This window comes from Arvicola amphibius, chromosome 12 (genome assembly GCF_903992535.2).
Source record: "Arvicola amphibius chromosome 12, mArvAmp1.2, whole genome shotgun sequence".
NCBI classification, from domain to species: domain Eukaryota; kingdom Metazoa; phylum Chordata; class Mammalia; order Rodentia; family Cricetidae; genus Arvicola; species Arvicola amphibius.
Genome location: NC_052058.2, coordinates 120,898,827 through 120,923,922, shown reverse-complemented (window position 1 = coordinate 120,923,922; position 25,096 = coordinate 120,898,827). Strand labels below are relative to the sequence as shown.

At 56.2% G+C, this 25,096-nt stretch overlaps 2 protein-coding genes across 2 annotated transcripts; both read left to right on the top strand.

Annotated features, from left to right (window-relative positions):
* The first annotated feature begins 26 nt into the window (after positions 1-26).
* Pold1 (DNA polymerase delta 1, catalytic subunit) lies at positions 27-17,459 on the top strand. The gene is given in 39 exon segments (XM_042054045.1): positions 27-75; positions 6,510-6,694; positions 6,908-7,021; positions 7,500-7,646; positions 7,726-7,851; positions 7,920-8,088; positions 8,173-8,254; positions 8,335-8,452; positions 8,748-8,910; positions 9,135-9,255; positions 10,299-10,349; positions 10,351-10,440; positions 10,574-10,682; positions 10,785-10,994; positions 11,115-11,193; positions 11,362-11,413; positions 11,415-11,482; positions 11,724-11,784; positions 11,786-11,838; positions 12,082-12,121; positions 12,124-12,162; positions 12,164-12,202; positions 12,204-12,233; positions 14,158-14,220; positions 14,222-14,253; positions 14,345-14,379; positions 14,382-14,485; positions 15,054-15,232; positions 15,514-15,669; positions 15,751-16,011; positions 16,206-16,276; positions 16,279-16,359; positions 16,433-16,536; positions 16,538-16,547; positions 16,819-16,876; positions 16,952-17,024; positions 17,026-17,044; positions 17,351-17,418; positions 17,421-17,459. Coding segments are annotated over 38 exon segments (3,498 nt in total). The 5' UTR covers positions 27-75; position 6,510.
* Positions 17,460-18,848: 1,389 nt separating this feature from the next.
* On the top strand, positions 18,849-22,103 carry Spib (Spi-B transcription factor). The gene is given in 6 exon segments (XM_038314182.1): positions 18,849-18,976; positions 20,127-20,199; positions 20,421-20,501; positions 20,504-20,649; positions 20,946-21,078; positions 21,642-22,103. Coding segments are annotated over 6 exon segments (786 nt in total). The 5' UTR covers positions 18,849-18,922; the 3' UTR covers positions 21,941-22,103.
* The last annotated feature ends 2,993 nt before the right edge of the window (positions 22,104-25,096 follow it).

Genomic DNA, 25,096 nt, shown 5'->3' with positions numbered 1-25,096 from the left:
TGCTCTGGGCCTGCGCGGATAGGGGTCAGGGGTCATAGCGGCGTATCTTGTGGCGGGAAAAGCTGTTTGATGCGGGTAAGGAAGGGCAGTGGGGCGCTCGGTCGGTCAGCAGAGGGCTCGAGCGAAGGGTTCGCTAAGTATCTGCAGCCACGGGCAGGGCAGGGCAGGGCAGGGCAGGGCAGGGCAGGGCAGGGCAGGGCTAGCTCAAGGGACGGATCCGTGGAGCTGAGGAGCCGGGGCGCGTGGGACTATCTCGGTGTGGGTTCCTCGGCGTGCAATGAGCCTGTCGTAGAGGTGCGGGAGCTGCGGGGCACTTGAACGAGAAGCAAGGCGAGAACATCAGGAAGTCCAATAAGAAGTAGGAATGGGCGGGGCGTGGTAGCCTATGCGTTTTATCCCCTAAACTAGGGAGGCAGAGGCAGAGGCAGGCAGAGCTCGAGTTTAAGGCCAGTGAGTTCCAGGATAGCCAGGGCTACATACACAGAGAAAGCCTGTCTCGAAAAACCAAATTATATATATATATATATATATATATATATATATATATATATATATATATATATATATATATATGAATGGGAGAAGAAGCAATGTCTCGGAACTAGAATGCCTTTCTTTTACTTAGTGCCTGTGCGCGCGCCATCTGAGGACAGCTTTGTGGAGTTGCTTTCTCATTCCACTATATGGGTTCCCCACGATCCAATTCAGGCTGGCCAGCAAGCGCCATTATTCACTCCGCTGTCTCCTCCGGGCCTCATGTGATGCTTTATGTAATAAAATAAGCCAATTGATACTGGGTGGGGGCAGCCTGCTTACCCGGCTGGTGTTTGGTGGAGGAGGTGAGACACAGTCCCCAAGCAGCGGCACTGGAGGGGTCCAAGGAGGAGCCAGGGAAGAAACTAAGTGTGTGAGGTGTCCTGGGGGAAATGAGGAGTAGGGTGAGTGATAGCGTCCTACATCACCGCGTAGTGGGAACCAGGACACACCTGCGCTGCAGCTGGTGCAGATCTGGAGAGCATCCTGAGAGCGGGTGGGTTTTGCAGTGGGGCTGTGTCCTGAGGGGAAGGCGAAAGTTGTGCCTCCAAGGCGACTGTCATGGGAGCATCCCTGTCCAGAATACGGGGAGACTGGGGTGACAGAAGCAGTTTGTGGGAGTGGGAGATTGTTGAGTGCCAGGCCTTCAGGGGAGGTCCAGGAGTGCTTGGATCTGGCAGCCCTGGGAGAGGTGGTTTGAAACATAAACAGTTGTTCCGCTTCTGGAGACAGGGGGATGGCACGTTCTGGGGTTGCTAGGGTAACTTAGACCTTGTCTCAGACTGAAAAAGACAGTTGGGGATGAAGTTCAGTGGCACAGCCTGCGCATGTGCACACCTGGTGGTGGAACACTGCCGAGTTACATCTCCCCAGGCCACACATGCTCTATAGTTCTTGGATTGTGGGTGCCGCCAGAGCCGGTGTCAGGGAGGTGTGGTAGTAAGCCGCATGAGCAAAGCAGTTCATTATGACAGCAGCTTCCCCTTCCCCTTCAAGGAAGTGTATCTGCGCTTTGCTCCTGGTGAGAAGGTCCTTATCTGTGCCACGCAGAGCCATGCCCCTTGTTTGGAGTCAGTGGTCCTCAGAAGTGCCCAGTGGCTTCGGCTGGGCGAGCTCTGTGCCTGTCTTTTCCTCACACACAGCTGCTCCATCAGCAGCAGCCACTGTGGTGACCTCATCTGTCAGCTCGGCATGGGACAGTGCAGGCCGCTCCTGAAGCAGCCACACCTGCCTGCTTCTCCTGGGACCGTCAGGGACATCTTTTTCTTCTATACTTTGGAGCCTGACATGGCATCTTCAGCCCCTCTCCCAGATCCAGATCCTTACTCCCCACCTTTTAAAAATCTGATCTTGGAATCCATCGTGGTGGTAAACTTGAACCCATGATCCTCCTGCCTCAACTTCTTAGGTAGCTGTAGGATAATCATTTCCTTAGACGTCTTTGTCCTTTTTAAATATAAAACAAAAATGGAAGCACACCATCCCACACCTTGGTTTACCTACTAAAGACAAAGCCTCTTTGAGGAATCTCCTATCACCATATGGCTTCCTCATTCCTTTATACAGCTGCATAGTACTCCATTGAATGCTACATTGAAACTGTCCCCCTGGGGAAGATATTTAGGTGGTTTCCAGTCCTTAGGGATTTTTAAACAATGGTACAGGAAATAACCTTGTAAAAGCAGGTTCTTCATATGCCCCAACCTGTTAGGGTCAGCTCTCACATACAGAATAGCTTGCTGCCTTTAACACTTTGGGTTTTTTTGTTTTGTTTTGTTTATTTGTGACTGAGGTTTCAAACTGCATAGGTGTGGGGAGACACACATCTTCCAGAAAATTCCTTAATACATTCTCAGATCCCCCATCAGTCTCCTGACTCTGGAAGCCGGCAGTTTTATGGCTGGTTCTCAGGACATATTTTGCCCAAGAACCTTTAAGATTGATTTCTTTATACTTGAAGTGTTTGCTTGTATGTACGTATGTGCACAGTGTGTATGCAGGGCCTGCAGAGACCCTTGCTGCCAAATCCTCTGGCACTGGAGTTACTGACGGCTGCTAGCTGGGTGCTGGGAACTGAACCCAGGTTCTCTGCAAGAGCAACCAGTGCTATTGGCTGCTGAGCCGTCTCTCCAGCCCTCAAGGATTTGCTTTTAAGGTTATTTTATTTTAGGTGTGTGGTGTGTGTGGTGTGGTGTGGGTGTGTGTGTGTGTGTGGTGTGTGTACTGTGTGTACAGTTCCCCTTGAGGCCAGAAGAGGGGGGCAGAGCCGTGGAGCTGGTATTAGAGACAGTTGGTGGTGCTGGGACAGAACAAAAAGTTTTTTATTGTATTGCAGTCACTCTCTCCTCCCTTGTCCCACCAGGTCTCCCTTCTACTGTCATACAGTCCCCTCCCACACACAGAGCAGCCTTGATTTTATTACTTACAGAATTTTTCTGTTCTCCTCTGTGGATGAGCCTTTCTGTTCCTCCGAAGGAAAGTATCCTGGTCTTTTACAGACATGGTGCACATGGAAGGCTTGCAGGTCCTGCTGACATGTTTGTTTTGTTTCAGTCTCATAAGAACTTTAGGTCTCCTGCCAGGTGGGGGTGGCAGCAAACTCCTTTAATCCCAGCTTCAGGAAGCAGAGACAGGCAGATCTCCAAGTTTCGGCCAGCCTGGTCCACAGAGTGAGTTCCAAGACAACCAGGGCTGCACAGGGAAATCCTGACTTAAAAAAACACAACAAAAGACCTTCAGATCTCAGCACAGTTCTCCATGAAGCTGGTCTGGGTGCGTGCTACACGCCAAACTTTTTTTTCCAACCCTGAATGCAGGGTATGCCAGCCATCCTATCACTAGGGGGTTAAGGCCGCCTTGTTTTAATTACAATAGTAGGAGAGCCGGCAGTGGTGTGCCGGTGCTGGGCCATGTTTAGTACCTCGAAGCACCACCCCTCCACTTGATTTTTACCTCATTCAGGAGGGGCTTCTCACAGGCGTGGGCAGCTGTCCCCTGGCAGTCATTTATAGGGGTCAAATCTGCTAACCCTGCAAACCAAGAGCTATGCTGAGTTGCATTCATGAGAGGGACAGCGGTGGATATGTTGGTCTTGGTTGGACCAAGAGCAAAGACTGCAGTAAAACTATGGAACTCTGGACACGCTGTGGCGGTGTTGTGGCAAAGCGGGTAGCTTGTGTGCTCACAGCGAAGGCCACCATGGCCAGAAACACTGGGTTCGTCGCCTGTTTGATTCTGAGTTAGCTTTGGATTGTTAACTGTTGACAAGTTTCTCACTCCCCACATCTGCTTGGGGTTGTAGCCCACACTGCACAGTCTTGCTGTAGGTGAGTGTGTGTGTTCTGCACTGTTGTGTAAGTGGTCAAGTGTCTCCTCACTGTGGGCTTCTAGGCAGGTGTTCTACCACTGAGCCATGTTCCCAGCCCTCTTGGTTTTTTGTTGGGTGTATGTGTTTAGTTTGTTTGCTTCCTTGATTTTACAATATTTTTATTTTTTGTGTGTATGAATATTTGTCTGCATTTAGATCTGGTTGCCGCATGTGTGCCTGGTACCTGTGGAGGTCAGAAGAGGGCATCAGATCCCCTGGAACTTGAGTTATATATATAGTTATAAGCTACTGTGGGTGCTGGGAATTGAACCTTGATCCTCTGCAAGAGCAGCCAGTGCTCTTAACCACTGAGCCATCTCTCTAGCCCCTACTTGCTTCCTTTTGAGATAAGGTCTGACCATGTAACCCCTGATTTGCGTGGAACTCACTATGTTGACGTGGTTGGAACTGAGCTCACGAGATTCGCTTGCCTCTGCATCCCAAGCATTGGGATTAAAAGTGAGTGCCACCACACCTGGTGCCTGGCTATTTATTTTGATACACAGTCATATTAAGTGCCCAGACCGGCTTTGAACTTGTCATCCTCTTTTTTTTTTAATATTTATTTCTTTATTTATTTTGTATACAATATTCTGTGTGTATGCCTCCAGGCCAGAAGAGGGCACCAGACCCCATTACAGATGGTTGTGAGCCACCATGTGGTTGCTGGGAATTGAACTCAGGACCTTTGGAAGATCAGGCAATGCTCTTAACCTCTGAGCCATCTCTCCAGCCCCTCATCCTCTTTTTTTTTAGTGTCCTAAGTTGCTTGTGGTGGCTCTATATTAGTAGGCCCCGCTAAGCCCCCAAAACTAGAACAAGAAAGACCCAAGCTGATTCACCCATTGCTCTCCAAAGGTCCTGAGCAGCCTGAGACAACCCTCCTGTCTAGTGGGCCTGGGCACATACCTTGCAGGCCCTCAGAAGTGGACAAGGGTTTGCTTGAGCCTGGGGCAGCTGTCTGGCCTCCCTGCTGGGTATGAATCTACTCTGTGTTCCCACAATCCCTTTGTTCTAAGCCTGCCTACTACGCATATAAGAAGTGTGTGTGTGTGTGGTCTGCACTATGGCATTCGTGTGGGGTGCTCTCTGCCTCCTCAGCAGACCCACACTCACGACCTCCCCAGATGAGCTTGAAGCCTGCCAAGGTCACGTCCACTCCACCCCAGAGCCTTGCGCTCCTTTTACTGAATGCAGTGGTTGTCCTCTTCAGTGCATGGCTAACATCGTGCCCCATCCGTATCTGCAGTCTGTTTACCTATAGATGCCGTAGATGCCGCTGGGTTTCAGCCCGTGATGGCAGGTAAGGGTACCACCTAGCAGCATGCTTTGGCCAGCCAGGCCACACACCTTCAAAACAGCTGTGCTGACTGGGAGACCCTAGACTTGTCTGGGGCCACAGCTGGGAGGAGATGCACACAGCCCCCTCGCTGCTGTGTGCTTCATTTGTTATACATGCTGGATTGGGGGGCGTGATGGGACCCTTGAGTTCTTTGATCCTTGCTCTTGGGTGTTTGAGCGGCCAGGCTACTTGCTTCGCTTCCTGGTGCTAGTGGTGTTCAACTTCTCCTTGCCTCCTCGGACCTGAAGAAGCAGCCAGGTTTGATTGGACTTAGAGCTTTGGGTTTGTGTTACCTGCGCTGAGGCTGGTTCTCACTGTGGTGAGAGAGCATGGTTGGAGCGAACTGCTCACTTGCTGGCTGGGCACTGGCTGCCCTTTCAAAGCTGAGACCTACTCCTTGGGTCTCTACCACCTCCTAGTCACGCTTCTCTGCTGATGAACACAGGTATTGGGGAGATGCTGAGTGTGCAAGATGCCTGCCGGGCAAGTATAGTCCTGAGTTTGATCCCCAGCAGGGAGGCGAGAAACCAGTAGTAGTCTGTCTGTGACCCTGGCACTGAGGAGAGGCAGAGATGGCCAGCTCCCTGGGGCTCATGAGAGCCCACCTAGGCTACTTGCAAACTCCAATTCAGAGAGAGACCCTATCTCAAAAAAACAAGGTGGGCAGTTCCTGCAGGATGACATCCGCATATGAACATGAACCGCTTGTGCGGCTACTCATCTCCCAGTGTCCAGTTTAGGAACCAAACTTTCAAACACAGGAGTCTCTTGGGATACCATGTACCCAAACTGTAAACTGAGAAACCGGAATGGCATGGCTTTCATTCAGAAGTCCAGCGATTAGGGTTACTCGGAGTGGTCCTGCACCATGTGGGGGGGTTGGAGCTGGCAGGGGACTTGGCAGGGCTGTATGTTTGGGGGGCACTATATTTGACCACTGTGGAATCCGGAGAAGGGTCAGGGTTCTGTGAGGGTGAAGTCACTGCAGAATGAACCATGTTTGGGGTTTGGTTATGATGAGTGCCTGAGTAGGTGAGGGTATGGTCTCAGGGAGTGTGAGGATGTAGGGAGGGGCCTAACGCTCCCAAGGTGGGGGAGGGCAGAGATGGTTGAGGAATGGACATCATGGTGCCAGCTCTTAGTGAAGGTCCATTGAGCATGGGGAATTCTAGGTCTGTGAAAAGGCTTGGGACCATGGTGGGCGTACAGCAGGAGTGAGAAATGATGTTCTACTTAGATCCTCATCGAACCCCAACTTGCCCACAGGATGGATTTTAAGCGGAAACAAGGACCAGGCCCTGGGGTGCCCCCAAAGCGGGCTCGTGGGGGCCTCTGGGATGAGGATGAACCATCGCAGTTTGAGAACTTGGCCATGCTGGAGGAGATAGAGGATGAGAATCTGCAGGAGGCAGAGGAGGAGCTGCAACTGCCCCCAGAGGGCACTGTGGGCGGTAGGTCCCCACCTCCTGACCCATCGCACCTGGATGGAGAGATATTGAGAGATGCTTGTTTTTCAATGGAGTTCCAGCTGTTGTTCCAGCTGGTGGGGTGATTTCAGTTCCCAACTCCCAGTTGTCCCCACCACCTCTACCTACTTTCCTCTGTGAGCAGAGAGTGGCTGCCTCTCGGGGGAGACCCACCCATGAGCCTCTTTCTCTTCCCAGGGCAGTTTTCCACTGGAGACCTTGACCCGCGCTGGCTGCGGCCTACCCTGCGTGCCCTGGACCCCAACACGGAGCCACTCATCTTTCAGCAGCTAGAGATCGACCACTATGTGGGTGAGCTGGTGGGGAGGCAGGGTCTGTACACAGTCACTAGGTGGGACATGGTTCACCCTCTTCCTGTAGTGTGGGAGCCAGGCTCAGAGTACTATAAACTGGGTTCAGCAGGTAAAGGCACTTGTCACCAAGCCTGATTTCAGTCCTCAGAACCCACGTGGTGAAAGGAGAGAACCAACTCCCAAAGGTGTCTTCTGATTTCCACACCCGCTGTGGCTCATGCATGTCCTCCCTACTCATAAACAACGCTGCTCAGTGCTGGAGCCCCTGCCTAGAGTCCCCCAGTGAGGGGCTGGGGTGTGGCTCAGTAGAGGTCCTGGTTCTATCTCCAGCACCACGGGGTGGGGGTTGTGGACAGACACACAGTTGGCTTTCACTGTAATGCAAGCTTTGCCTCTGTGGGTGAAGGGCACCAGGAAGGACTTTGAAGGGTGATGGGCCTCAGGACCTGAGAGGTATTCTGTCACCACTCCTCCAGGCTCAGCGGTGCCACTTCCAGGAGGGCCCTCAAAATCCCATAATTCCGTGCCCATACTGCGGGCCTTTGGGGTCACTGATGAGGGCTTCTCCATCTGCTGCCACATCCACGGCTTTGCGCCCTACTTCTACACCCCTGCACCTCCTGGTGAGTGTCCACTGACCTGTGGGGCTTGTTCCTGGACCCCAGAAACCCTCTTGCTCTTCTGACTGGCCTTCCACACCAGGTTTCGGGGCTGAGCACCTGAGTGACCTGCAGCGAGAGCTGAACACAGCCATCAGCCGGGACCAGCGTGGTGGGAAGGAGCTCTCGGGGCCAGCCGTGCTGGCCATAGAGCTGTGCTCCCGTGAGAGTGAGTGTGGCTTGGGGACCAGTGGGGTGGGGGGAGCCCAGATGGGTGCCAACCTCCTTTCTCTGCAGGCATGTTTGGATACCATGGTCAGGGCCCCTCTCCATTTCTCCGCATCACCCTGGCGCTGCCCCGCCTTGTGGCACCGGCTCGCCGCCTCCTGGAACAGGGTATTCGTGTGCCGGGCCTGGGGACCCCAAGCTTCGCACCCTATGAGGCCAACGTGGACTTTGAGATCCGGTGTGTTCTGTCTTCCCCTACCCCCCTCCTCCCCAAGCACCCGATGGACTTGCCTGCTGACCCACCCACCACTTACTTCTCCAGGTTCATGGTGGATGCTGACATCGTGGGCTGCAACTGGTTGGAGCTCCCAGCTGGAAAGTATGTTCCGAGGGCAGAGAAGAAGGTAAGGGGTTTCCTGGGGCAGGGACGGAGAACCCCGGGCTCCCTGCCACTGTTGCTGCCCACGGAGTGCCTTTCCCCCAGGCTACCCTGTGTCAGCTGGAGGGTGGAATGTGCTGGGGGTCAGACGTGATCAGTCACCCACCAGAAGGGCAGTGGCAGCGCATCGCACCCCTGCGTGTGCTGAGCTTTGGACATCGAGGTGTGCTGGCCGCAAATGGGCTTGTCCCCCGAGCCTGGCTCCTCCCCTCTGGGGCCTGTGGAGGGAGGAGTGGGAATGGAAGGGAATGCTCCCTCCAGGGAACGGCTCAGGGTGCTAATTGGCCGCAGGAGGGTGTCCCACCCATCTGACTGCATGGGGAGCTGGGAGAGGCCGTGAGCAGATGTGGGACAGCCTGAGTGGACTGGGGTCTCCGGAGCTTCGGCCACTCAATGGGGCTTGCCCATGGGGCAGGGGGAGGTGGAGGACTGAGGCCCTGTTTACCTCATCTCTGCAGGCATCTTCCCTGAGCCGAACGTGACCCTGTGATCCAGATCTGTTTCCCTGGGGCTGCGCTGGGGTGAGCCAGAGCCATTCTTTGCGCCTGGCACTCACTGCTGCGGCCCTGACGCGCCCCCATACTGGGCGCCAAAAGTGCAGAGCTATGAGCGGGAAGAAGAATCTGCTTGCAGGTGGCTCCTCCCTCCTCAGACACCCATTCACCCCTGTGTCCCCAGCTGAGCCAGGGACCCTTTTGCATTTGACTCCATGTCCTTGGGGGCTGGGGGCTGTGTGCTTTCTGCTAAATATTTTCCTGAGTTCGGTGGATACTTTCACAAGTGCCAAGGTTGTCTTGAAACATTCTGGAAAGGAGGGTATCTGAGGCAGTAGACGCCTGGTTGACCTGTGCTCCCCCACAGGCCTGGGCCTCCTTCATCCTTGCCATGGACCCCGACGTGATCACCGGCTACAACATTCAGAACTTTGACCTCCCATACCTCATCTCTAGGGCGCAAACCCTGAAGGTGAGGAAGCTGGAACCTCCCAGATTTTTCCCTGGGGCCGTCCTTGCGCTGGACACGTCTGCCCATGGCTGTCACCAGCCACTCAGGCATCCTGGGCTGGCCTTTGCTCTGGAATCCCAAGATGTAACCTGCTCCGCTCCAACGGAGGCACAAGTCTGTTGACAGGAGCCTCCCTGAGAAGCCAGCCCTCCACACCGCAATGGCCATCATCACCGCCATCGTGCTGGGCCTCGCTTTAGAATTCACTGGCAAGGCATGGGGGGAAGATGAAGGCTTGGAAGAAGAAAGCGGGGTGTTTGTCTTGGTGGTTGGCAAAGGCTGTGTGCTGTAGAAGGGCTTTGTTTGGTGCCAGCCACTGTAATCAGCTGCACACTGGAGGCATGCACAGGTGACCCTCTGGGGTGTCCAAGTGCTGGGGATGATGGTGTTTGCGAGTTCAAGGGCAGACCCTCCCAAGCCTGGCTTCGAGTGTAGGCTCCTGATTTGGCATCCGCTGGGCCCTCTGCCTCACCGCAGGCCTGCGGCTGCTTGGACCCACTGCCTCATGCAGTGCCGTTTGATCCTTTCTTTAAGGACCAGCTCTGTTGCAGTGGGATCACGGGTGATGCACAGAAGAAGTCAGCAATCTTTTGGGCCAGATAGGGCTCTCCGGTCATTTTCCTGCTTACTTCATCTGTACAAGTTTAGTGATGACAGGCTGAGCAGACCTTACTGTCCGCCCAGCTGCATGGAGACACTAGCCTTCATGCCCTGGGTGCCTTGCTTGGCCCCTCTTCCCCCGATCCTCTGTCAGTTTGTACCCCAGCTCCGGAAGGCCTTGTCAGTACCTGTCACCAGTGTTGCCAGTCTCTCTCCCTTCCGGGGGCTATAGCTCTCAGCACCCCCGTCACTGGCTCCATCCACTTCATCCCACTCAGCAAACTCTGCCCTCGCATGCCATAGTCCAGCCCAGGAGTGCCCTGGTGGTTCCTGTCCCTGCTCTGTGGTCGTGTGGGCCAGTGTTCAGAGTGAGGGTGACCACTCTGCCCACTGTCCCACTCCAGGTGGACCGCTTCGCCTTCCTGGGCCGTGTGACTGGTCTCCGCTCCAACATTTCGCGACTCTCCTTTCCAATCAAGGCAGGTGGGCCGGCGGGAGAGTAAGGTGGTCAGCATGGTGGGTCGAGTTCAGATGGACATGCTGCAGGTATGCAGGAAACCACCCCGGCCTAACCACTCAGTCTCAGTCTCAAGCCCAAAGCTCCGTCCCACCTCCTATGTGCCCCTCTCCAGGCCCCACCCCACAGCTCTGAGGCCCCACCCCACCCCAACCCGCCCAGGTGCTGCTGCTGCGGGAATACAAGCTCCGTTCCTACACACTCAATGCTGTGAGCTTCCACTTCCTGGGTGAGCAGAAGGAGGATGTGCAGCACAGTATCATCACCGACTCTGCAGGTTGCCACCCTTCCCCCAAGATCCTCCCGGTTCCCTTCTACCCCTGCCCGAGCCCCGCCTGAGCCCCGCCCGAGCCCTGCCCCAAATGCCCTATCCGCAGAACGGGAAATGAGCAGACGCGCCGCCGCCTGGCCGTGTACTGCCTGAAGGATGCCTACCGCTGCCGCTTTCGGCTGCTCGAGCGCCTTATGGTGCTGGTGAACAATGTGGAAATGGCACGTGTCACTGGTGTGCCCCTTGTGGTACCTGCTCAGCCGAGGCCAACAGGTCAAGTCGGGTCTCAACTGCTGCGCCAGGTGGGTGGCTGTGCCTGGTTGGCCACATCCACCAATACACACACGCACACACCATTCCTGGTACCCGGTGATCATCTCCTCGCCCGGCCCCTCAGCCCCCCATGCCCCCCTTCTCCATGCCATGCGCCAGGGGCTGTCCTGATGCCTGTGGTGAAGACTGAGGGTGGTGAAGACTAGCACGGGAGCCACTGTCATTGACCCCTTAAAGGGTGAGGACGCTGCCTGGCATGTGGGGACACACACGTTCGACATCCTAGCACTCTGGAGGAGTTCAAGGCCAGCCTGGGGCTCTTTGAGACTCTGTATATAAAGTTTTAAAAGTAAGGGCCCAGGGTAGGAGTAGGATGGGGGCTGACTTCCCCCAAATCCTTCTTCAGGTACTATGACGTCCCCATTGCCACGCTGGACTTCTCCTCTCTATACCCATCCCATCATGATGGCCCATAATCTGTGCTACACCACACGACGCTACGGCCCGGGGCTGCCCAGAAAGTTGGGGTATGCTGCTTCATCCAGGGATGTCCCCCCAAACCCCCTGAGCCCTATTTCACATCTGACACAATCAGGCCCAGAAGTAAGGGGTCCAGGGAAAAGGAGACCTGGGGAGTCAAGGACTTGAGATGGCTGTGGAGTAGGGCTAACGGAGAGGCTGACCCGGGGGGAGACTCGGGAAAAGTTTGGTTTTGAGGTGCTGGAGCGGCAGGCCTGAAGCCCAGTCGCTGTGCCTTTCTCTTCCCAGCCTTAAAGCAGATGAATTCATCAGGACACCTACTGGGGATGAGTTTGTGAAGTCCTCTGTGGCGGAAGGGCCTCCTGCCCCAGATCCTGGAGAATCTGCTGAGTGCCCGGAAGAGGTGGGCTCTGGAGCCGCTGCCTGGCTTGGTGCTTAGAGTCCCTGGATGACCTGTGCAGATCTCTGTAGCTGTGTCTCCAGGAAACTGAGGCTTCCTTTCCAGGCAGCACCCTCTGCTGGCTGGGCCTCCATTCTGAGCAGTGCACAGCACCCAGCTCTTTTGGACCCTAACCATTGTCCCATGCCTGGTGCCATCCCTGAGACCCATGGTCCCCTTAAACAGCCTTATCCTGCCTTCACGTAGGGCCAAGGCTGAGCTGGCTCAGGAGACGGACCCCTTGGCGGCGCCAGGGTCTTGGATGGACGGCAGCTGGCACTGAAAGTGAAGCGCCAACTCTGTATATGGCTTCACTGGTGCCCAGGTGGGGCAAGCTGCCATGTTTGGAGATTTCCCAGGTGAGCCTTTGGGGTGATAATGGGGTGACTAGGTTACTGTTGGCCTGCATTTCGAGGTCATTTTGGGGCAGAGGGTGTCCTAGTATGGCAAGGAGCCACAGGTGTCAGCAATCCTCTGCACCTAATGTAGGGTCATCAGAGCCAGAGCACCTGTCCTTGGCACTCCTTGTGCATGGCCTAGTGGGACAGGGACTCTAGTCTCAGGTAGTGTCTATAGTACAAAGCGACTCCCATGCCTCTGCTAATGGTCAGCTGAGATGGGTACTTGGGATACTGGTTGCTGGACTTCCCCTACCCCAGTGGCTATCCCTCTGTTCGTCCCTTCCACAACCCTGGGAAGAGAAAGGGGGCAAGCCACCCAGACACAAACCAGACTGATTTGCTGGGTTACTTGATGACCGGGCGTGGTCTGTGACTGACCCTGCTGTAGGCCCATGGTCTGACTAACCCTGTTGTAGGACCGTGTTCTGGCTGCCCCTGCTGTAGGCCCGTGGTCTGTGACTGACCCTGCTGTAGGCCCGTGGTCTGACTAACCCTGTTGTAGGCCCGTGGTCTGACTGACCCTGTTTGTAGGCCCATGGTCTGACTAACCCTGTTGTAGGCCCGTGGTCTGGCTGACCCTGCTGTAGGCCCGCAGTGCTGCCGTGTGTGGTCTTGACTAACCCTGTTGTAGGCCTGTGGTCCTGTGACTGGACCCTGCTGTAGGCCCATGGTCTGGCTGGCCCTGCTGTAGGCCTGTGGTCTGGCTGACCCTGCTGTAGGCCCGTGGTCTGGCTTGACCTTGCTGTAGGCCCGTGGTCTGACTAACCCTGCTGTGGGCCCATGGTCTGACTGACCGACCCTGCTGTAGACCTGCTGTGCTGCCGTTGTGTGGTCTGACTGACCCTGCTGTAGGCCCAATGGTCTGACTGACCCTGCTATAGGCCCGTGGTCTGACTAACCCTGCTGTAGGCCCGTGGTCTGACTGACCCTGCTATAGGCCATGGTCTGACTGACCCTGCTGTAGGCCTGCGATGCTGCTCCTCAATCAGGTCGCAGGCCCAGTACTTTGCTCTCTCAGCAGTGAGCAGTGACATTTCAGGAAAATTTAGGTAGGGAATGTCCAAGGCAGGTGACAGGATTTTCATGGGATGGGTTCAGAGGTCACAGAGGCCGTGGCTGACAGAAGTTGCTGTTTATTCCAGCTCCAGCTCCCTGATCCCAGGTTCAAACCAGGGTCCCTGTTAACTCTCTTTGTGAGCGTAGGCCTCTGGTGTGGCTCCAGGGCTCAGGGAAGCTGACTGCCTGGAAGGACAGTGTGTCCCAGGAGCTGCGCCTTGGCCAGACCTGCCTCTGCTGGAGTCACCCCCATCTACTTGCTGTTCTCACTTTAGTGTGGCTGATCCCAGCATCCCTCAGGGGTGGGGTGGGCATTGGGACCTTAGGTCTTCTCTCCTGGCCTCTTACGGTGGGATGACAAACTACTGAGCCATCCAGAACAAAATAAGGAAAAGGGAGCATGGAGCAGGTGGACAAGACAAGTCAGCTGTGGATTTCTGAGATGTCCCCATGACCACGTGAAACCCAGACAGTCGGAGCGTTCTGTCTGTCCACACGCCAGTACCCACCAGCCTCATCCTCGTTTGTGAAGAGAGCAGATCAGGATGTGGTGGTGTGGGGCTTGTATTCAGTGGTAGAGCCCTGCCTAAAATCCTCCAGTGAGGAGCTGGGTGTGGGCCCAGAAGCCTCTGCTTACTCTACCTGAGAACCTGGCTCCATTCCCAACCAGAAGGTGAGAATGGCTCCTTGTCCTCTGAAAAATGTACATACTTTGGAGAAACAGCCTCCTGTCTCCTGGACTTGGATACATGGTCCGTGATACTTGGAAGTGGCCGAGGTGGTCCAAACCGAGCTGGGTCTTCACTCCTGGTTCTGTTCCTAACAGAGCGTCACTGGATTCGGCGGGCAGATGATTGAGAAAACCAAGCAACTGGTGGAGTCCAAGTACAACTGTGGAGAATGGCGACAACGCCGATGCCAAAGGGGTCAGGGTCTGGGCAACAGCCGGCTGCTCTCCGGGTCCTTGGACTACCTACCGTAACAGGAAAATGCCCTCTCACACGTACCCCTGCAGTGGTCTACGGCGACACTGACTCTGTGATGTGCCGATTGGTGTTTCCCCTCTGTGGGCTGAGGCGATGTCTCTGGGTCGGGATGCTGCCGGCTGGGTATCAAGTCACTTCCCATCGCCTATCCAGCTGGAGTTTGAGAAGGTGCGTGTGTACCCTGCCTCCGCTCAGTGCAGACAGTGGAGTCCCGGCAGTTAGTGATAGCCTTTTCTTCACTGTGCCTACAGAGCTGACGCTGCAGGTGTGGGGGGTCTTGCAGTGGCTCTGGGCCTGCTCCCAAACTCCATGAGCTTCTTAGGACGCAGAAGCCAGTGTTCTGGTTCTGAGACTGAGGCCTCCCTTGCACAAACCTGTGGCATGCATGGATCCTGCAGTTGCTCACCAGCTTCTTCCCTGTGACTCAGACATGCACCCTGGCTGCTCCAGTGCTTGGGGTCTGGGGCCATCTCAGCCCAGGACTCACTTGGCTATCTCCTCTCATGGCTTTGAGACTTCAACTGTGTCTCCTACCTGGACTTCATGATTTAGGGGGCCAGCTCTAGGCCTATGGCATGATGTCAAGTGGGTTCCTAGGGTGCTGGAGGGTATCAGGCCTCCTAGGGTTCATTTACCAGGGCAAGGGGCCTTTCTTGCCTGTCCTGCTTCTGATGGGTCTTGGGATTAGAGGTGGGGGATAGTGCACAGGGTCACCACCCTTGGGTCCCCTTCCTAGGTTTACTTTCCATACCTGCTCATCAGCAAGAAGCGCTATGCTGGCCTACTCTTCTCCTCTCAGCCTGACACCCATGACAGAATGGACTGCAAGGGCCTGGAGGCTGTGCGCAGGGACAACTGTCCCCTGGTGGCCAACCTTGTTACAAATCCTCGCTACGGCCGAATCCTCGTGGACCGGTTTGTATGTGGTGGTGTGTGTGTTGTGTGTGTCCCACCTCAGACCAAGAAGCCAGCCTCCCTCAGACCCATGGGCCCAGCCAGCCTACCTGGGGACAGAGGTGTCTTGCTGTGACGGTGAGGTCAGTGGTGAATTAGACGGCTGCCTTAGGTGATGGCCTCTGGCCTCTCCTGCTTCTGCACTACTTGCAACCACCCGTCTCAGCCCATAGTGCCTGCCCTCAGTGATGAGAGCTGCAGCACATCGTCAGTAGCCCTGGTGACACTGTCCATCGTCTCAGGGACCCTGATGGTGCAGTGGCCCATGCCAAAGATGTCATCTCAGACCTGCTGTGCAACCGCATAGACATCTCCCAGCTGGTCATCACCAAGGAGCTGACCCGTGCAGCGGCCGACTATGCGGGCAAACAGGCTCACGTGGAACTGGCTGTAGAGGTGTGGGCAGTCAACAAACCGCCTCCTGCAGCTGGGTCCATTCAGCGCCCTCCCCAAACCTCACCCACATCCCCTATCCGCAGGATGAGGAAAGCGTGACCCCGGCAAGCGCACCCAGCTTGGGTGAACCGAGTCCCCTATGTGATCATTGGTGCTGCCAAAGGCGTGGCTGCCTACATGAAGTCGGAGGTCAGGCCCACCTGGGCTGTGCCCCTCCCAGAATCTCACTTCTGCTTTCCTCTGGGCGGTCGAGCCCCTGGGCCTGACCATAGTGCCTCCTTGTACAGAGTTGGCTGCTGTGCCATCTCCGCCCCTCCCCGCCCTGGGTTGCCAGCCCTCTATTTGTTTTAATCTTCTCAAGCCACCCAGTGAACAGTGACCTGATTCTCAGCCTGTGACTTCTGACCCCTGCACCCCCTGCATGGCCTTCCTTCTCACACGGGGAAGCTGATTCTTAGTGACCTGAGGGCCCCTACCCAGGCCAGAGTCCTGCCCCTGGGTGCACCCCTTCGTCACACCCCGAGGGTATTGACCACAGTTCCCACCCTGGCCCACCCACAGGACCCCTGTTTGTGCTGGAGCACAGCCTGCCCATCGACACTCAGTACTACCTGAGCAACAGCTGGCCAAGCCGCTGCTGCGCATCTTTGAGCCCATTCTGGGCGAGGGCCGTGCAGAATCCGTGCTGCTCCGTAAGTGTGACCCAAAGGAGGGAGTGTGGGCAAGAACGAGGCAGGGGCGAGACTGTCAGCTCCTCTCCTGTAGGTGGTGACCACACACGCTGCAAAACTGTGCTCACAGCAAGGTTGGAGGCCTCCTGGCCTTTACCAAGCGGTCGCAACTGTTGCATTGGCTGCCGCTCTGTGATCAAACCATCAAGGTGAGACCCAAGACACAGCGCGCCTGCACCCACTGGTGGGGCTCTGCCACAGGATCCATGCTGCCTGTGTCTGCTCCAGCAAAGGGTCCTCGCCCGCTCCGGGTTTCCCCAGGGGGAGTTTTCCCCACACACTCAGGGCCCTTGTTCTCTAGCCTCTGGGGACTTTCAGAAGCCGGGATGGGCAGCGGGTTGGAGAAGAGCAGAGATGCAGGGATGGAGGCTAGGGCCTGGCTCGTCCAGCACCCTGTGCCGATAACCCCCCCTCCCCCAGGAGCTGTGTGTGAGTTCTGTCAGCCGCGGGAGTCAGATCTCTACCAGAAGGAGGTGAGTGAGGTAGGGGCTGGAGCTGGGGCAAGCCTCATCCCCACAGCCCTGCTCACCCCGCTGTATGTCCTTAGGTGTCACAACCTGAATGCCCTGGAGGAGCGCTTCTCGCGCCTCTGGACACAGTGCCAGCGTTGCCAGGGAAGCTTGCATAGAGGATGTGATCTGTACCAGGTGCACCCTCCCCCACTTGCTACCAGACTCCTGACCCAGCGGGGAGACCTCACTGAAGAGTGGGCAGGTCCTGCCTGGGCTAGGCGCCCGCACAGCCTCACCCTAGGGTGGGGCCGGCTTCCCCAGGGAACGGGCGGGTGGGGCGCGTTCCCACGCCAGGTGACAGCTGATATACGGCTGGCTACCTCTCGGGGCACTGCTGTATCGCCTTCCCTGTGCCCGCTAAGCAAACAGCCCCCTCCCCTGGGTGGGCAGCAGGTAGGGGCCAAAGTCCTGGGAACGGCCCTGACCACCACCCTTTGCAGGCCGCTACTGTCCCATCTTCTACATGCGCAAGAAGGTACGCAAGGACCTGGAGGACCAGGAACGGCTGGCTGCAGGCGCTTTGGACCTCCTGGCCCTGAGGCCTGGTGACCTGATAAGGGACAGAGAATAAAGTTCAGACTTTTTGCTACTGGCTGTGTGTTTGTGGTCTTGGGGAACAGGCTGGGTTTCATGGTTCGGGTGCAGTACAACTCCCTGGGGCCTCGGTACCGTCTACCTGTGCCCACACGGGGCTGGCAATCTGTTTCCCTTCTGAAAGCCCGAGTAGGATCCCACCGCCTGCTTTGCTCCTCCCCATGGGCTGGTGGTCGCCCAGCTGGCACCGGGGTGCTGCCCTGTTCCTTCAGGCCTGGGGTAGCTCTTGGCGCATAGACGTCCACACCTCAGGGCAGCAGGGGACCCTCCCTGACGCTGGTACTTCCACCATGGGGTCCTGGTGGTCGTCTGCCTGGGCTTCCCCGCGGCTCTTGGGAGATCCCCTGTCCTCACAGCTGTTCTGGGCCTCACTGCCCCGTGTCATCTCGCCCTGGTCACCGTTGGCTCCTTCCTGTGGCATCCTGTTCCCAGGGCCTGCCGCCCCTCATGTGCCCCTCATGTTGCGCTTTCTCAGCAACTTCTCTCTCCACCCTGTGTCAGTCCTCCATCCCCAATGGTGGGGAACCCCAAATCCAGATGGCTCCTAGGCCCACCCTCCTGCCACGTGACCAGAGGGTTGTGCAATCCAGACCCCTCCCCGAGGGGATTTTTGAGGAGGGCCCCCGTGGCCGCCCCTGGGGGGTGGGGGCTGGGCCAAAGTATATATAGGAGTAGTGGCCAGAGCCAGCCCAGCCTGCCCTGAACCACCATGCTTGCTCTGGAGGCTGCACAGTAAGTGGGTATCCCCAAACCTGTACTTGGGACCCCCCACCCCATCAGCACCCTCAGCTGTGCCCCCTCAAGGCAGGTGGTAAGGGGGGGCCTCACCGTCTGCAGAGGACAGTTCTCCCATCAACTCTGTCTTCCTAGACAGGTTTCCAAAGGTGGCATGTTCTGGAGACATTCACCCCCCTCCTGCCCAGGTCTTCCCAGGTGTGCCATCTGTCCTCTATAGCATCTGCCCTCGAGTTTCCTCTGTTTCTATTTCCTCCTGTCTAACTGTTCCTACGGCTCCTGGCGCTACCCTGGCGGCCATCCTGAAGCTCTCTCCCTCAGTCTGTTTCTAGCCCTGCTCTTCAGGGCATTGCTTCCTCTGGTCTCAGCGGGACTTGCGAAGACACTCAAACCAAGCTTTCTGGCCACCCTGACCCCAGGCAGCTGGGGACTTTCTCCCTCTTACTTTCCTTGTCTCCCCCCACAGTGTACATGCAAATCCCAAGGGTAGTGGGGGACATTTGCCTGGCACCCGCCCCCTACTTCCTGTCCTAATGGGGCTGTGGGGGTGACTGTGGGAAGGCTGGGCGCACACAAGGACAGCCAGCAGACTGCAGAGCTGTGGTGGAGATCACAGCTGCCACCACCTCCCCTGTGGGCCCCACAACCACTTTGAGACTCAGGTGGCTGAGGGCAGCCCTGACATGCCCCTGTGTCTCTCCCCAACCAGGCTGGACGGCCCACACTTGAGCTGTTTGGTGAGTCTGAGCCCCGCGGGAGGGGGTCCCGGAGGGGGGGGGCGCCTGTGCGGCCTGCAGGGCGGACCTCACTAAGATCATCTCCTTCTGCCTCAGTTTCCAGTCTCTGTCTCCTCAGACCCCAGTCCCCACCTCATCTGTCTATTTTTCTGTGACTTGAGGCTACTTCCTTGACCTTGTATGCCTGTCTGGCCCGTGTTCTCTGTGTACAATCCCGCTTTGGGGTTATGGGTCTTACATCTATAGGACCTAGGACAGCAACACTTTTCCTCTCAGCACAACAAAGACCTTTTCTGTGGTGGCAAGAAGTCCCCACTTTGAGTTTTGTTGGACTTTTTTGTTTGTTTTGTTTTAATTGAGACAGAATCTCTCAATGTAACTCTAACTGATTTCAAACTCATGATCCTCCTGCCTCAGCCTTCAGAGTGCTGGGGATTATACCTGTAAGACACCTGCTGTCAGTTGTTTAAAACTGATGTATTGTGTGTGCATCAGGGAGTGTCTTCATTGTATACACTACTAGACTCAGATCTAGAAAAATCCCATCATTCTAGAACATTCCCTGGTATCCCTTCCTACGTGATCTCACCCAATATGTTACACTGATTCATTTGAAGTTTTTGTAAATGATTCGTGCACCTGCCCTCTTCCTGCCCACAGTGTGTTAGGTACCTGTCCTTTTTGCTGCATGGTTGGCCACCCACCAGTAAACCCCACAGCCTCGGGCTGCTCCATCTTCTGCGTGAGCAGGAGGGTGTGCGGGAGTCATCTGCATGAACTTCAGAGTTCATCTGCACTGCTTTCCCAATGGCTGTGGCTGAACCAACACACGGTTCTTGAGATGAACTGGTGTCCTGGGTTAGAGAAGATGTGCATGCCTGTCACCCCAGGGTGAACACTGCTTCAAGTTCTGGGCCTGCCTGGGCTACAGAGCGAGTTCCTGGGTACCAGTTGCACACTGGGAACTACTAGGGGTTCCTTGAGGGTCACAGCCATGGCAGATGCTAGCTTCTGGGTGTCCCTTATTCAGGGATTCTGTGTCTGTCTCTGTTTCTGTCCTTTCTCTCCCTCCTCTCAACTGTCAGTGTCCCAAATGCTGGGGAGCGGGGAGTCTCCAAGGTCTGGGATGACTCTGTCTTCACCCCAGCAGTACCCAGAAGGTGTCTTCTATGACCTGGACAGCTGCAAGCCCTTCAGTTACCCAGATTCAGATGGGGGCCCTGGTGAGTGACCCAGCGGGGGAGGGGGTGAGGTCCATGGGAGTTGCTCCTCATCATGGCAGCCCCTCCCCAAGCCACCTCCCTACCCGTTCCAGGCCATCTGCTCCCCCATGCAAATTCTGGGGTCGGAGATTTGCACAGCTTACAAAGGCCCCTCTGTGTGGGATCTCGAGGGTGCCGGTCTTCTGCCCACCTTCCATTACCAACTCTGACCCTTCTTTCAGACTCCACATGGGGCTGGACTGAGGCCCCACCTGCCTCAGCCATCGCCCCCTATGAAGTCTTCGACCCCTCTACGACCGCCTTTGCCACTCCCAGGCTGTGCAGCTCTGTTACGGTCACGGTCTCGGCCCCTCTGCCTACGGTCCCGTGGGGACCCTTGACCCAGCCTCCAGCCTGGAGGCTCCAGGACCTGGCCTCCAGGTGTACCCCTCAGAGGACTTTGTCAGCCAGGTGAGGTGCAGGAATTGCTTGGAGGGAGACTTCCCACCTCGTGTTTCTTCTGCGATTCTCTGAAGTGAACCTTCTGGATTGTGCCTGGGTGGGGGATACAAGGACGTCCTTCCGAGGTAGTTCCTGGACCCATGTCATCTTCTGACTGTGTAGCCTTGGGCAACTGCCTTAACTTCTCTGTGTACTGAGATAACCAAGACCAGTGTCCACACTGTACAGGAAGATAGTGAGGGCTGCAGAGGTGCTGGGCGGGGAGAATGCGGAAGTGATGTCGAGGTGACCCTGGTCTCCCACAGACTCTGGGCCCCTTGGCTACCCCATATCCCAGCCCTGTGCTGTCAGAGGAAGAAGACATTCTGCTGGACAGCCCTGCCCTGGAGGTCTCAGACAGCGAGTCAGATGAGGCCCTCTTGGCTGGCACCGAGGCAGGTATGTGGGGTGGAAAATTGGTGGGGACGCTGACTGTGGGTCAGAGGAGGGCCTGAAGGAACCAAGGTTCCCTAAGTACTTACTAACACCTCCCAAGGAAGTTCCCAGATCCATGCTACTTGTTGGCTGTATGACCTTGGCCAAGGGCACCATCCTCTCTATGCCCTGGTTTCCATTGTGCACAAAACCACAGTAACAGCAAGAGGGAGCACAGTACCTACTCCCAACCAGTTACCCTCTCCTCGTACCTCTGTCAAGTTATTCTCTATTGGACAATAGTTCCCGTATATAAAACCTGCTATTTTATACATCCTTACATCCTAGTTCCTCACTTTGGGGATTCTAGGCAAGGGGCTCAATCACCAAGCCATACCTCAGCCCTCTTTTTACTTTTAAAAGACAGTTTCAGCAAAGTTGCCCAGGCTGGCCTTGAACTTGTGATCCCCTTTCTCAGTCTCTGAAATAGTTAGAAATAACTAGGTTCGAATCAATCAGGGGACTGTAGACTGGGGGGTCCCATCAACGGACTTCCCCTCGTACGTGGGTACCCTAATACCCTACAGGTGCCCGCAAGAAACTGCGCCTGTACCAGTTCCTGCTGGGACTGCTGCTGCGCGGGGACATGCGCGAGTGCGTGTGGTGGGTGGAGCCGGGTGCCGGAGTCTTCCAGTTCTCCTCCAAGCACAAGGAGCTGCTGGCTCGTCGCTGGGGCCAGCAGAAGGGCAACCGCAAGCGCATGACGTACCAGAAGCTGGCGCGTGCACTGCGCAACTATGCCAAGACGGGCGAAATCCGCAAGGTCAAACGCAAGCTCACCTACCAGTTCGACAGCGCGCTGCTGCCAAACACCCGGCGCGCCTGAGCGCCCCGCTACGACCCCTTTCTAGTCCCCAGGCCCTAGTGTCCATGGAGCCCCGCATAGGGGCAGTAGGCTGCCAGGGTCCTCAGCTCTCACCAGGGCCTCCCCAGCGTCCCCTGTGCCATGTATGGGATTCCCCAGGATGGTCGTGTTTAAGGGGAGTGTCTCACGACCCACTGGTCATTCTACTAGCTCCTAGAATGGCAGGTTTCTCTGCGGGGGGAGGGAGGGGGGGCTCCTGGTGGTGTTTGCAGTTCCGGAATCCACATTGGTACTTGCTGCGAGCCCGGTGATCACACACGCCATTGCACCAGCAGGTGGCGCTGTCTACAGCCCCCAAACCTTGTTGTGTGTGTTGTTGGGTGGGTGGGCGCGGGTCCCTCTGTGCTGCCCTGAGGCCCTGGTCAGATCTGAGATCTAGTTATGTCTTTATGTCTGGAGCCTTCTGAGAACCCTGTGCCATCTATGACTTTTCTCTGTGTCCATCCATGACTTTGTTTGAAACAGGGTCTCACTATTTAGCTCAGGGTGGCCCCAACTTGTGACAATCCTCCTGCCTCAGCCTCCTAAGTGCTGGGATTACAGGGGCACAACACCACACCAGGCCTTTTCTTTTTTGAGACAAGGTTTTACTATGTAGTCCAGGCTGTCCTCAAGCTTGTGGTAATCCTCTTGCCTCAGCCATCCCTTGGGACCCTCTGGGATCCACGTCTGAGATGACTTGTTGGGGAGGGTGGGGGTGGGGCGTTCGGTGAATCTTACAGACTGAGCCTTCTGGGGTCCTTTGTCATACGGGAAGTTCTCCAGCATCCTAGGCTCCTGGCCGCCCTGAGGTCACATACTGACTCCCTTGTTGAGGGGCCACCTGTGTTGTATGTCAGGATCATTCTAGCCCCTGGCCAGTTTGGGGTGTGTGGCAAGGCCAGCGCTTGTTATTTTTGAGACTGGGTCTCAGGTAGCTCAGGCTGGCCTTGAACTTGCTAGAGAGCTGAGGATGGCCTTGAGCTCCTCCCTCCAGCGCCTGCCTCCGCCAGAGTGCTCAGATTCCTGTTTCTTTTCTTTTTCGTAAGTCAGGCTCTATCTATGTGGGCCAGGCTGGCTTTAAACTCATAACAGTCTTCCTGCCTCGGCGTCCAGCGTGCTAGGAGTCTGAACATGTTCCACCACACCCCGCTTACCCCACGCCATCACTAGTCAGACTTCTAAAGCTGGCCACCCCCCACCCACAAGGCAGGCAAATTAAGTCCCTGCAGGTGTTGTCTTCAGAGGAAAGCACTCTTTACAGTGATCTTTCAAACTAGGGAGCTCTCCCACAGTCCAGACATCTGAATGGGAAACCTCTGGCCAGATGTTCTGTGTGCAGAGGCCGGGACCAGTCCCTTCCCAGTGCCTGCTGTCTCACCCTGTGACCACGCTCAGCTGCCTGTTCCAGCCCAGTCCTGTGAAGTGCTGGATACAGCCAGCTATAGGCCAACCTGGCTCAAGTTGTGAGGTTTTCATTGGGTCCCCATAGCAGAATCAGAATCCAAGGCTTTGAGCCTGAGCAGGCTGGGCCACCCAGGCCTAGGTCCCTCTGAGAAAGAGGAGGAAGAGGGCCTCCTTGCAACCCTGATGAACCTGTGACATACCTTAACTCACCTCTGGGTCACCAGGACGGGGAAGAAGAATCATGGAAGATCCAGATTCATGTGGCCAAGGACAAGCTGGCACCCAATAGAGTTCTTTCTTCAAAAGCCAACATCATCACTCTACATGGATAATAAATAAAATCCTAAATAAAGTTTACAGCTGTCCTGGGACCCTTCATCAGGCCCTGCCCTGTCTCACCACAGGACCTGGCTGGTACTGAGGCTGAGGGTAGTAGCTACAGTAGCGGGTAGATGAGGGAAGGCAGAGGTACCATGGCGGTAGGCCAGGTTAGGTCTTGAATAGTGAAGTCACTGGGCTTCCCAGCTCTCCTTTCTGTCCACTCCTCCATTCCAGGCCTTTGGGTTTTTTGTGTGTGTGTGTGTTCGTTTTTTAAGATAGGAGCGTTCTTACACTGTAGTTCAGGCCGACCTCAAAGTCACACCAATCTCCCTGTCTTTTTGTTCAGCCTCTGGAATTCCGGGATATGGGGCGCGCCACGATCCTGGGCCACTGTGCAACTTGCCTGCTCCTTCGAGAGTGAGGTGGAAGTTTGCGGGGCAACCAAGGGCGTCAAAGGGAGGCTGCCTACTGGTTGGCTTAGTGCCCCCAGAGGCGGGCAAGTTTCCGGCTGTCGGGGGCGGGGGGGGGGTTGTACAATGGAGGAGAGGGAGGGGCGCAGGAAGAGAAAAGGGGGGGCAGCTTGTCTTGGCCCCCCTGGACTCTGACCCAGTCCTTTCCTCTGATACCCTTCTGGACCGGTCACACCTGTGGTACTACCCTAAGCCTCTCTCCTTGTCTTTACTTCCTCCACTCTCTGGTGCTGGGAAGAAGCCGGCCCGGGCAGCCCTCCAAGGCCTTCCCGGCCTCTCTGCACCCGGCCGGTGACCGGCAGTCGGCCAGGCCGCTCCCAGGGGGCCCCGCACCAGGACAGGGCGGGAGGGACACCAAGACCTCCTTCCCCGGCAGGCACCCGTCCTGCCTACGCGGGGAAACCGGACTCTCTTTCCCGGCTCTGGTTTCTAGAAAACTCCTGACTCGGGCTGGCTAAGAAAGGCTTCCAGAACCTACCCCTCCCTCGCCCTGTTCACCTGAGACCCCCTAGCCGTTCTTCTGGTCCTCCCCCCAGGACTAGTTGGCCCCTCCCCACATTCCTCCTCCGCTCCTTCCCAGAACCCAGTATTCCCCTCCTCCTTCACCTCCTTCTTTTCTCTTTTCTCTTTCTTTGCCCCCCCCCTCCCCGGACACAAATGCCCTCTCTGTCCCCGCTCCCCATCTTGTGTTCTGCTCCCTTCTCCTCCCCGACCCTCATTTCTCCAGAACCTAAGGATTTGGGCCCCTGCGCCCCCAGCCTCCGGAGTCCCAGACCCCCTCCTTCTGAGGTCACGCAGTCTCCACCTTTGTACCTCCCACAGACTCATGTGTCCTAGTATCCCCAGCCCATCCCCACTGGGGCGTTGGCATCCCGCCACCCCTCTCTGTCTATTAGCTATTTCTCGCCCTTTAGAGCATGCGGGAGGAATGTGGGGCGGC